This window comes from Dipodomys merriami, unplaced genomic scaffold (genome assembly GCF_024711535.1).
Source record: "Dipodomys merriami isolate MVZ:Mamm:240054 unplaced genomic scaffold, mDipMer1.0.p SCAF_56, whole genome shotgun sequence".
In the NCBI taxonomy this organism is placed as follows: Eukaryota; Metazoa; Chordata; class Mammalia; order Rodentia; family Heteromyidae; genus Dipodomys; species Dipodomys merriami.
Window position 1 is genome coordinate 5,374,130 of NW_027206135.1, and position 12,842 is coordinate 5,386,971.

General features: G+C 41.1%; 1 protein-coding gene across 6 annotated transcripts in view; it reads right to left on the minus strand.

Moving 5' to 3' along the window:
• The window catches only part of LOC138812193 (carboxyl-terminal PDZ ligand of neuronal nitric oxide synthase protein), a 342,407-nt gene that overhangs the window by 249,185 nt on the left and 80,380 nt on the right, over positions 1–12,842 (minus strand). For all 6 annotated transcript variants that reach the window (XM_070000193.1, XM_070000187.1, XM_070000188.1 and 3 more), the window contains exon 2: positions 3,775–3,846. In XM_070000193.1, coding sequence (XP_069856294.1) covers positions 3,775–3,846 — 72 coding nt within the window. The remainder of the gene's footprint in view (positions 1–3,774; positions 3,847–12,842) is intronic.

A 12,842-nucleotide genomic window follows, 5' to 3' on the forward strand; every position in this document is an offset into this window, starting at 1 on the left:
CAAGACAAAGAGTGCATAAACCATAAATACTAACAGAAAGGAATAAATCAAAGAAGAAAGGAAAGAAGGGAAAAATAAGAACCACAGTGCACAAAACCCCTCTTGCTTGTATTTCTTGGAGTTCATTTTAATAAACATCATTTTATATGATCATATGAACCATACATTTTTTTAAAGTGGCTCAAGTGGTAGAGTAACCTAACAAGCATGAGGTCCTGAGTTCAAATTTCAGTACCATCAAAATAAAAACTTAAATCTAATATTACACATTGAAAATCCTGAAAGTTAGCTACTAAGAAGGTTGAGATCTGAAGATAAAGGTTCAAAGCCTGTCCAGGCAGAAAAGTCCATGAGATTCTTATTTCCAATTAATCAGCAAAAAGCTGGAAGTGTAGGTGTGGCTCAAATGGCTCAGCCTTAAGTGAAAATGCTAATGAAGAGGCTCTGAGTTTGAGGCCTAGTACTGGAATAAATAAGTGAATAAATAAAATTAAAGGAGAAAAAAAGTAAAAAAAATGCCCAAGATAGATATAAAAAAATATCAAAAATATAAGCAGGGCACAAGTGGCTCACACCCATACTCTTAGCTACTCAGGAGGCTGAGATCTGAGGATCCCAATTTGAAGCCAGCTCGGGCAGAAAAGTCAATGAGACTCTTATCTCCAATAAACTATTCAGAAAAAGCCAGAGGTAGCACTGTAGCTCAAGAGGTAGAACACTAGCCTTGAGCACTAAGAGGCTCAGGGGCAGCACCCAGGCCAAGTTCAAGCTCCAGGACCAGTAAAAAAAAAAAAGGGGGGGGGGAGTAGGAGGAATATGAGAGAACAAATGAGAAATCAAAAGGAGAAGAGTGACAGTCACTGAAGTCTGTATATTCATCTGAGTCCATAGTGAGACATGGGGCTGGGACAAGCACAAGAATCCATTCGCCTTCCAGGGCCAACTCTAAGGAGAAACATAAACATCCTCCAGCAGCGTCTTTAGCCTTCTGAGTGCTTCCTCTTTGGCTAAAAGAGGTGGTCTTTTCTGCCATATGGCAGCTGAATGCTTCAGAGAGACACAGAAGGTACACATCTAAAAAAACTTGGCAAAGCACACACAAGTCTATGGCCTTTATCTCCACTACTTGGGCTATATATTGTTCTGGCCAAGTTCTGAGGGTTGTGGCTTCTGAGCCCACAAGGGCACTCAGTAACCAAAACCCACAGTGTCCTGTCCAATGTTAGCCTGGCAGTATTCGACATAAAAGGACAATGCCAGTTAAAATCCTTTATACAGAAATTCCATGCCCTAGTTCTTGACAGCTGTAATTATAGCCCAAACAGCTTTTGAAAGGGAAAGAAAAAAAGAAGAAAATAACAGCCTGGTCTTAGCAGAGAATTGTGGGGTTGGGGGTAAGACACACAATCAGAGTGCTTGCTATTAATGGTGGCCAGTCTAAACAAAGACTGGACAGCCAGACCAAACAGCTTTCTGACCAATTAATTTCTCCCTCTAATTTAATGAGCTGCTCATTAAATGTTAGATGTAGCTCCCAGGAAGGGGGCTACAGAAAGAAGCAAATGGGCTGCAAGGGTTGGCAGGTGATAAGGGGAAAGGAGACGGGGGCCCAAATGCCCCCAAATGCCTCCAAATCCTCAGTCCATGCCTCACCTGCTTCTAGATGATATTTTCCCATACCTCTGCTCATTCTACGAAGTTGAGTTTCTGCCACCAGCTCCCTTCTGGGGAGGAGTTATGCCCTAGTATTTTATTTTGTTCCCCAAATGGGAATATAACTCATGAGCCTTCACCAAGGCTACAAAGAACAGCACAGGCCAGAGTATGAACCCCCAACTCTGCCTGCTAACAGTAACTTGACCTGAATTACCCAACCTGCCCATGGTTCCATGTCCCACCTATAAATGTAATAGTAATATCCCCACATAGGCTTAAGGAGCTGTAAATGCCAATATTAAAATACCTAACAAAGCACCTGACACACATGTAGCTCTTAACATCATAGCTTCTATTCATAGAGATGGTACTTTCAAAACAATTGTGATATTAGCAACAATATATTCCCTATCTCTCAGTCATACATAAAGAAACACTTCAGCCAGCTTCAGGTGGTTCATGCCTATAATCCTAGCTACTGAGGAAGCTGAGATTCAGAGAATCACAGTTCAAAGGCTACACGTGCAGAACAGTTCATGAGACTCTGTCTCCAAAATAACCAAGCAAAAAGCTGGGGTGGAAGAGTAGTTCAGGTAGTAGAGTGACAGTCAAGCAAGTAAGCTGAATGAGCACTCAGACCTAAGTTCAAATGCCAGTACCATCAAAATAAAAGAAGCATCCCAATGACATTTCTGCTCCAACTCCAGGTCCTTATTATCACAGCAGCAGCCCATCTTAATACCGTAATATTCCCAGTCATGGCCTCTGTGCTCTATCAGAGCTAAAAGGAAAAGAAAAGGGAGAAAAGAGTAAAAAATACAGTCTCAAGCTTAGTGTCAAAAGGGTGAGAAAAGTGGTTACATGCTTCAAGGAGGCCATGTGGGGAAACAAATTCAGGCAACATGCTTGTCCCCAATTATTGTAACTCCTCATTATACCTCTCTGGATTATAGGTTATTCTAGAAAATAAGGGTAACATACATGATCCCCTGTAATACAGTTTACTGTGACCATTAACTACAATTATTCACATAAAGTGCTTTGAAGCTAGTTGTTACCTAGTATGTTACCTATGTTACAAATAATATGATTGTAGTTAATAAATTCAATGTAATGAATACAAAGGTGTCAAAGATTGAGACAATCAAGTCACTAGAAAGATTACTTTAGTAGGCTCAAAATAGCAAAACTCAAAAAAAAAACTTGCTTATTTTGTTCCCAACATCAGTTATGTACTTTCCATGTTAAGTGAGTGGGTTATTCTCTAAGACAAGGCACAATGAGCCCCAACCAGGATTTATTTGGAAATAATCAATCCAGCCAACCTCTCACATTAATTATCTCTGAAAACCAATTACAACCTATTTGACCAGTCCCAAGCCTTTAAAGATACAGATCTTGTATATAGTACACAGATTCTTTCATAGTTGTCAGAAGACAATTTATTTCTGTTCAAGCTCTGCTCTGTGTACCATGTAAAAAGCCAACTGATGGCAATGTATACCAAACTCTAGTTCTAGATTGTATAAGACAGCAGAGGAGAATACACACAAACTCCCAGAGACACTAAAGCAACCAACCAAGAAAATTTTGTTGAAATCTCACATTTACTTTTTAATTTTCAGGTACATCTTATATTCTATACCACAACAAATTACCTACTTGTTAAATGTTTTCAGTCAATTATCAGCTTATTCATTTCTAAAGCTTTTCCCTTAAAATCTTAGCATGAAAGTATACTTTACCATTCTCCTTCACTAATTGGCTAACCCAGTATCTCAGTTTGTGGAGTTGCAGGCCATACAGCCATCACATCCATTTTAACCTGGGTCATACAATCAAGACCAACAACCCAATTCAAAATACATACTGGGCCACATACACAAACAATATCCCAGGCTTACAAAGAGTTCTGCCAACCAACCTAGCACCTTCAGTACTTCTAAAAGGAGATCCTTGAATCCTAGTATAGCAACTAGGATGCTTGAAGTCCAGCTACACACACACACAAACACACACACACACACACACACACACACACACACACACACACACACACACACACACACACACACACACACACACACACACACACACACACCTGTGCTAAATACTCACCCGTATCCGGCGCATGGCAGCAACAATCTCCACCCTGCTGTTGGGTCTTGGCACATCTAGGCTTCCTACGTACTGTGGGGGGAAAGCAAAGGCACAGTGAGAAGAAAAGAGGGAGAGGGAAGAGTCCCCAACCTCAGAATGGTAGTGGGGGAGGACCTGTGGAAGTCACTCAGTTTGCCACCCATTTTACAAACAAGAAAATTTAAAGCCAAACGGGTGTTCTGAACACAGGAGGAGAGAGGGGGCCGGGGGGGGGGGGGGGGAAGGAGGGGAAGCTGACCAGAAATTACTGCTTCTTTTTTCATTTTGCTCTTAACCAGAGATGCAACAGAACAATGAGCACTGTGTTTAACTAAGCAGGCTTCTGCATACACATACACACCAAGACACACAGACACATAGACCCACAGACAGACAGACAGACAGACACACACACACACACACACACACACACACACACACACACACACACACACACACACACACACACACACCCCAATTTCAAAACCAAACTACATGATGGAAGGGGTAAAAGTGATCAAGAAGAATTGTTCTCATTATTTGTCTTGTTTAATTGAAACCCTTTTGTACAACTTCTTAAAATAATGCATGCCAGTCCTGGGGTTTGAACTTAAGAGTCTGGGCACTGTCCTTGGCATTTTTTTTGGGGGGGGGGGGGCGGGGCCGGTCATGGGGCCTGAATTCTGGGCCTGGGCGCTGTCCCTCAGTTCTTCAGCTCAAGGCTAGCGCTCTACCACTTGAGCCACAGCACCACTTCCAGCTTTTTTCTTTTTGCTTATGTGGTGCTGAGGAATCGAACCCAGGGCCTTGAGTATGCAAGGCAAGTGCTCTACCACTGAGCTACCTTCCCAGCCCTGTCCCTGGCATTTTTGCTTAAAGCTAGTGCTTTACCACTGAGCCACAGCTGCACTTTTGGTGGTTAATTGGAAATAAAGTGTCATGGGCTTTCCTGCCAAGGCTACCTTCAAACCTCAGTCCTTAGATCTCAGCCTCCTGATTATTAGCTAGGATTAAAGGCATGAGCCACTGGTGCCAAGCAAAATTTTTTAAAAATTTATAAAGGACAAATTACATATAGGTTACTATTTAATATATAAGTACTTTTCTGTTAAAAACTATTCACATAGTGCATAAATATTCAAAGCAAAATGAAGAAACTCCTACTCTCAACAGTCAATGAACACCTCTTTCTGAGCACTGATAGACACATATGCATACACATTGTGATGATCTGCTCTATATTTTTAAAAATTACTTGGTTTTCTGACTTTAAATGCAACTCGAAAATCTTTCTATGCCAACAGAGATAGCTCTATCACATTGTTTATCATGACTCCTCTATCAACAGACAATACTAGGTTGCTGGGCTTCCATGAACCACCTCACCTGCACATCATTGAGCTCAGCACAGCAGTTCTGGATTCCTAATTAGGCTGGATTTCTAGAAGCAAGATTGGTAGACCAAAGAAGCATAGATAATCTCTGAATATTACACCATTTTACAACAAGAGGGGTGGAGGATACCCAGTATTTGTTAAGCACATATGATATTGGCACCTTTATTTATACCATGCCATTTTAATGTCCATGATCATTCCATTACACAGGGACCCAATGGAATTTGCTTTTCCTGTTTATACGCAAATCACATCAAACAGGTATCCAAGTAAACACTGCCTTAACAGAAGATAACAGCACAGTCACCTGTGCAGCAAAGGTAGTTCCTGTGGTTATGGGAAATGAAAGTTTTCCAAAAAGTTAAATGGCCCTGGTGAGGGCCAGTTTGTGCACAAACTCCACATTGCAAACAGATTTCCCTAGAATTGATTGGCAGTGTGTGTGTTCAAACACTTCTGGTAAAGTATCTGGTGAGAACTGAAAACTCTGCAATGTGTCTACTGTCTTGGGGACAGGCCTACCATAGCACATGAGGAGTCCCTGAAAATTGACGAAGGACCTCACAATGCGTTCAAGTCAATGAAGACCCTGATTGTATAATGAGGTCAGATTCATTTGTGGCTGATACTTCTCTCTGCTGAGCGTGGCTGAGGTTAGAGGATGTCTATATGATACTGACCCACACAGTCATGAATGACACAAGGGCCCAGTTCAGGATCACCCAGCTGCAAAAGTCCTCCAACCCATGAGAGTTTCCAGGCTTCCTCCCCCAGAGGCTGCATAGCTAGCATCTCCCTGTTCTGAACTCCATGTAGTGAAGCTCATGTTCTTCCCACTAACATGAAAACCAGGACCTCAGGCCAGAGCAAGGTCAGCCATTACAGAGATGGCTGTGGGGGGAAGGGAGGAGATAACTATCTACTCCCACACTGACTGATCTGACTGATCCCTGCCAGCCCAGTAAGATCTACCAGAATCTGAACACAGACACCCACATGAAATCTACCGCTACCCTGCTACCCAATCATAGCCCATCTCTCCCTCCTCATGGAGAGGCTCTGAGAAGACTGAGAAACTGAAGCGGTAGGAAAGCAGGTACAAGAGGTACAGAGACAACAGACAGAGAGCAGAGGGATTTTTTAGCATCTGACAAGATTTTCTGGACAGACAGGTGTATGTGAAGAATCTCATGGTGGGACATCTAGCATCATCACCCTGTGCATACACACCACATACCTCCACACACATACACACACATTTGCTGTGCACATATGCTCACATACCTTGAATGCCACACACTCACCATACTGCCCACCTACTAACACAGAACAAACACTCCTCTTCCTTCCCAAAAATATGAGGAAAACCATGTATCTGCTTTACTAAGAATGTATCTGGGAGTTCCGGGAAGATGGTGGAGGAGAAGCTGGAATCTGAACACGCTCTCGCATAGAAAACAGTTTTAGAGTTCCAGTGAACAGTCCTAAGGCAGAGAATCACACCAAGGGTGCCATCACAGGACAGAGAGTTAGACAAGAGAGGGGAAGCCAAGGCAAAAAGACACATCTGAGCGCCTGCCAGCAGCCGCCGCGGCGGCGGCAGGGTCACGGCGGAGTCCGCAGCCCGGGCCATAACTGAGCGCTCACACAGACAGTCCGGGACAAAGGAGCCAGACGCAGCGGGCGAGCGGATTCTACTCAACACCAGCAAGAACCGACAAGGAGCAGACATCTTCATCCTGCAGTTTGCAGACCAGAGACGACCCAGGATCCAAGACTCGATGTGAGTAGAAGCCCGACGTCCCCACTCCTTCTCAGGGAGCAGAGGAGGGAAGGCCACCCCTCCCCCCCCAGCACCGGTGATCTCCATCTTGGATACCGACAAAGCTCGGAGGAACTGCCACCTCGAACCCAGGCCTTGGAATAAAACGAGTCATTTAGCAGGTCACAAGAACTTAACGGCGAAGTGACCTGCCAGACTCGGCTCCATTCAGGGAAAAGTCACCCAGCTCAGGCACCAGCCATTGGAGTGGCTTTCCTCACTGGGTAACCAGAGCTAGAGGCTGCCCCTCCCTCTAGCAGCCTCCACAATCAACTGAAAAACAGAAACCCTGAGAACGGCTCCAGGCTGGGCTCTATGTTAGCCCCAGGAAAAAGCTACTGATTGTTGAAAGGCCTCAACCCTACCCAGAACCTAGCCTCACCACTGCATCCCCCTCTTCTGTGATTCTCAAAGCAGATCACCCTCCCAGTAAACTAATCTGGGAGGGGGATCTCAAAATCTTAGGTAAAGCAGAGCATTTTTCTGCCTGTTCAAACAAACTGACTTAAGAAACCAATCAAGCCACAGGACCTCAAGCTGACCAGAGACTCCAACAAGAGGCTGGTTACAGACAAAAGGGAGATACAGGATTCTTCCCACCCCTCCCCAAAAAAATCAAAAAAAAAAATCAAAGAACTTTTTTTTTTCTTCCTCTTCTTTTCTTTTTTTTCTTTTTTTCTTTTTTTTTGGTACCTTATATAAATTTTTTTCCTTGTCTAAAAATTTTATTAATCTTTAATTTTTGCCTTTTTTGAAAAAATAATTGTTTTCCAGTAACTTTTTTTTCCTCTTATAATTTTTATTTTAGGAACACATGAATGTGCGTTTTCCTTTTTCTTGTCTTCTTTCTCTTTTTCGTTCTTTCTTAACTATCTTTTTGTTTTTTTGTCTAGCTCTACTGAATTTCTCATCTTTTTCTCCTTTTCTAATCCTTTTTACCTTTTCTTCTCTTTTGATCTTCTGTATGTGACTTAACTCTTGTCCTGCACATCCTCAGATAAACCCGTAGTTAACTAGTAGACCCTATCCCCCATTGTGTACACACTTAATCCACAAATTTATTACTCAATTCAAAACCTCTGAGACTTAAATTCCTTAATAGCAGTACTACCTCTTTATACCTATATAATATTTTAAGAATTTTTTTAAGTTTTTCACTTATCCTCTATGTCCCTACCCTTCTATTAATATACTCACATTCCTCTCTAAATAGATGGTCTTTTAATCTCCATAATAATATTAATTTTTACGTTTCTATTTTTTTTCTGGTCTCTTTTCATTTCCCTTTCCCATTCTTCTTTTTCTCTCTCTCTCTACATGCATCCTACCCAACGTATTTCCTGCATTGGGATTAGGACATAGTTAACTCTCCCTGTGCCTCCCCACACCAATCTATTCCTATTTTTTACCCACATCTCTCCCTAACCCTAATAATTTCTGGTTTTCCAAATTCTTCTCTGCGGTTCAAAGCCCATTAACATATAGGTGTTTGATGTTGAATAGATGTATCTGTTGAACTAGATTGTATCTGTAGACTATTGACTGTACAAATGCAAACTTTGATTGATGGTTGCCTTAAGATAGTGTTCTAGCACAAAACTGGTGCTATTTTCATCTCAAATGGGCAGAGTAAGCCGAAAAAACACTAGAAAAATGGCAAATCCGGATATCTCAAGTCCCAATCTTGATAATCAGGGGTCAGAACAGATAATGAATAATCCAGAGAAGAGTTCCCAAATAGCTCTACAAACACTGCTGGCAAACATGATAAATGAGAAGTTTGACAACTTACAAAGGACTCTGTATGAGCGTGAAAGGGAGAAAGAGGAGGCATCCCAAAAGCTTATACAGGAATATCATAAGTGTGAGGAAGCTACTCAAAAACTGATACAGGATTTGCGTGAACAACTTGAGAATACTCAAAGGGAAAGGGAGGAATGGCGTGAGCAGGCTGAGAACACTCAAAGAGAACTGCAGGAATCCCACGAACGAGAGGAAAGAGAACTACAGGAATCCCATGAACGGGAAGAAGCTAATCAAAGAGTAATACAGGAATTGAGAGACCAGGTAGAGAATACACAAAGATCACTAAAGGCATTCATGGAATCCATTAACAAAGAGCTGAAGGAAGTTAGGGAGACCACAAAGGGAATGCTGAATGGAACCCAACAGAAGGAATGGGAGTCCAAAGAAAACATAACCAATCAACTAAGTGATTTGAGAACAAACACTGAACACCAAATTAAGGAAGTAAAGAAATTCATACAAGACCTAAAACCGAGCTTCAACAAAGAACTTGAAGCCATCAAAGCTGACCAACTAGAAGGAAAAGAGATAAAAAACAAAGTAGAGAGTCTTGACAGCAGGTTAGACCATGCAGAAGATCGAATCTCAGGGATTGAAGACAGCCAAGATATTATAGAGAAAGAACATACAACCATCCAAGACAAGTCCAAGAAGTATGATAGATCTATCCAACACCTGGAAGACACCATCAGAAGGCCTAATCTAAGGATAATGGGTGTAGAGGAGCACCTAGAAACAGAAGTTAATGGTCTAGGAAATTTGTTTAACAGGATCCTAGCAGAGAACTTCCCAAACATACAAAAAGATAGGCCTATTCAGATACAAGAAGCTTTTAGAACCCCAAATAGACCAGACCAGAATAGGACATCCCACCATCACATTATAATCCACACAGGATCAACTCAGACCAAGGAAAAGATCCTTAAAGCTGTCAAGGAGAAAAGGTTAATCACCTATAAAGGGAAACCAATTAGAATCACCTCAGATTTCTCAGCAGAGACAATCAAAGCAAGAAGAGCCTGGAATGATGTATGCCATGCCCTAAAAACAAACAACTATCAACCAAGAATACTGTACCCAGCTAAACTCTCCTTCATAACTGAAGGCCAAATAAAAACCTTCCATAGCAAAGAAAACTTGAAACAATACATCTCCACCAAACCAGCCCTACAAAAGATTCTTAAAGATGTCCTACACATAGAAAACCAACAAGACCACAACAAAGGCCAAGAAACTGCACCCAAACTGAGAATCCAAGAACCATAGGAAGAACCCAGTTTTTGCAGTCCCCAAGAAGGTGGATAACATGGCAGGAACTCCCGAATACCTCTCAGTCCTATCTCTTAACGTTAGCGGACTGAACTCTCCAATTAAGCGACATAGACTGTCTACTTGGATTAAAAAACAAGACCCTTCTATCTGCTGCCTGCAGGAGTCACATCTTGCCCATAAAAACAAACACATTTTCAATGTTAAAGGCTGGAACAAAATCTACCAAGCAAACGGCCCCCATAAACAGGCGGGAGTTGCAATCCTAATATCAGATAAAATAGACTTCAAATTAAAATTCGTGAGAAGAGATAAAGAAGGTTGCTACATACTAATTAAAGGATCTCTCCTTCAGGAGGATATTACAATTCTAAATATCTATTCACCAAACAATGGAGCACCCAAATTTATCAAAGAAACACTACTTTCCCTCAAATCCCATATAGATCCAAAGACATTAATTGTTGGGGATTTTAACACACCACTCTCCCCACTAGATAGATCAACTCGGCAAAAACTCAACAGAGAAACCGCAGATCTAAACAACTGCATAGATCAACTAGACTTAACAGACATCTACCGAACATTTCACCCAGCAGCATCAGAATACACGTTTTTCTCAGCAGCACATGGAACGTTTTCTAAAATAGACCACATTTTAGGCCACAAAGCAAACTTGTCTAAATTCAGAAACATTGAAGTTATACCTTGCATTCTGACCACAAGGGAATAAAATTAGAACTCAACACCAAAAGCCACCAAAGAAAGTCCGGTATCACACGGAGGCTGAACAACACACTGCTGAATCACGAGTGGGTCATGGAAGAGATTAGAAAGGAAATTCAAATGTTCATGCTATTCAACAAAAATGAACACACAAATTACCAGCTCCTCTGGGACACAGCAAAGGCAGTACTCAGAAGCAAGTTTATAGCTCTGAGCTCCTACATCAACAAATTGGAGAGATCGGAAACTAGCAATTTAATGACACATCTAAACCTCCTTGAAAAAGAGCAGCAAGATAAACCCCAATCCAGTAGACAGAAAGAAATAATCAAAATTAAATCAGAATTAAATGAATTAGAATCCAAAAACACTATAGAAAGAATCAACAAAACAAAGAGTTGGTTCTTCGAAAAACTTAACAAAATTGACAGACCCTTAGCAAATCTTATCAGAAAAAGAAGAGAACACACCCAAATTAATAAACTCAGAGATGAGAATGAAAAAATCACCACAAAAACAACCAAGATTCAGAACATTATAAGGGAATACTTCTCAAAACTTTATGCTAATAAGTTTGAGAACTTGAAAGAAATGGACCTCTTCCTAGCAAATATTGACATGCCAAAACTAAACCAAGATGAGTTAAACCAGCTTAACAGGCCCATATCAAGCACTGAAATAGAAACAGCAATAGGAGACCTCCCAGCTAAGAAAAGTCCAGGACCAGATGGTTTTACAGCGGAATTTTCCAAGGCCTTCAAAGCAGAACTCACACCAATACTCCTCCAACTCTTCAATGAAATTGAAAGAGAAAGCTCACTACCCAACACATTCTATGAAGCCATCATAACCCTCATCCCAAAACCAGGCAGGGACTCATCAAAGAAAGAGAACTATAGACCCATTTCTTTGATGAACATTGATGCAAAACTTCTCAACAAAATTTTGGCCAATCGACTTCAACAATTCATCCAAAAAATCATACACCACGATCAAACAGGATTCATTTCAGGGATGCAAAGCTGGTTCAATATACGCAAATCAATTAATATTATTCATCACATCAACAGGAGCAAGAATAAGAACCACATGGTTATCTCAATAGATGCAGAAAAAGCATTCGACAAGATCCAACACCCCTTCATGATGAAGGTTTTGGAAAAATTAGGAATCCATGGAACATTCCTCAATACAATAAAGGCTGTATATGACAAACCTACAGCCAGCATTATACTCAGTGGTAAAAAACTAAAGCCATTTCCTCTTAACTCAGGAACAAGACAAGGATGCCCACTCTCTCCACTTCTCTTCAATATAGTATTAGAATGCCTAGCTACAGCAATAAGACAAGATGCAGACATAAAGGGGATCCAAATAGGGAAAGAAGAAATAAAACTCTCCCTCTTTGCAGATGACATGATCTTGTATTTAAAGAATCCCATAGACTCCACTCCCAAATTACTCAAGCTGATTCAAAATTTTGGCAAAGTAGCAGGTTATAAAATTAACCCCCCAAAATCAATGGCTTTTCTGTATGCCAACAATGAGAAAAGTGTGGCTGAAATTAGGAAAGCAACTCCATTTGTAATAGCCCCACAAAAAATAAAATACCTAGGAATTAACTTAACTAAAGAAGTGAAGGACCTCTATGATGAAAACTTTAAAATCTTGAAAAAGGAAATCAACACAGAACTAAAAAAAATGGCAAAGCCTCCCTTGCTCCTGGATTGGAAAGATTAACGTCGTGAAAATGGCAATACTTCCCAAGGCTATCTACAAATTCAACGCAATACCTATCAAAATTCCAACCTCATTCTTCAAGGAAACAGAAGAGGCAATCCAAAAATTCATATGGAACAATAAAAGACCCCGAATAGCAAAAACGCTCCTCAATGGAAAGAACACTGCTGGTCCTCCAGCAATACCAAATTTCAAACTCTACTATAAAGCCATAGTAATCAAAACAGCTTGGTATTGGCATAAGAACAGACCTCAGGACCAATGGAATAGAACTGAAAACCCAGAAA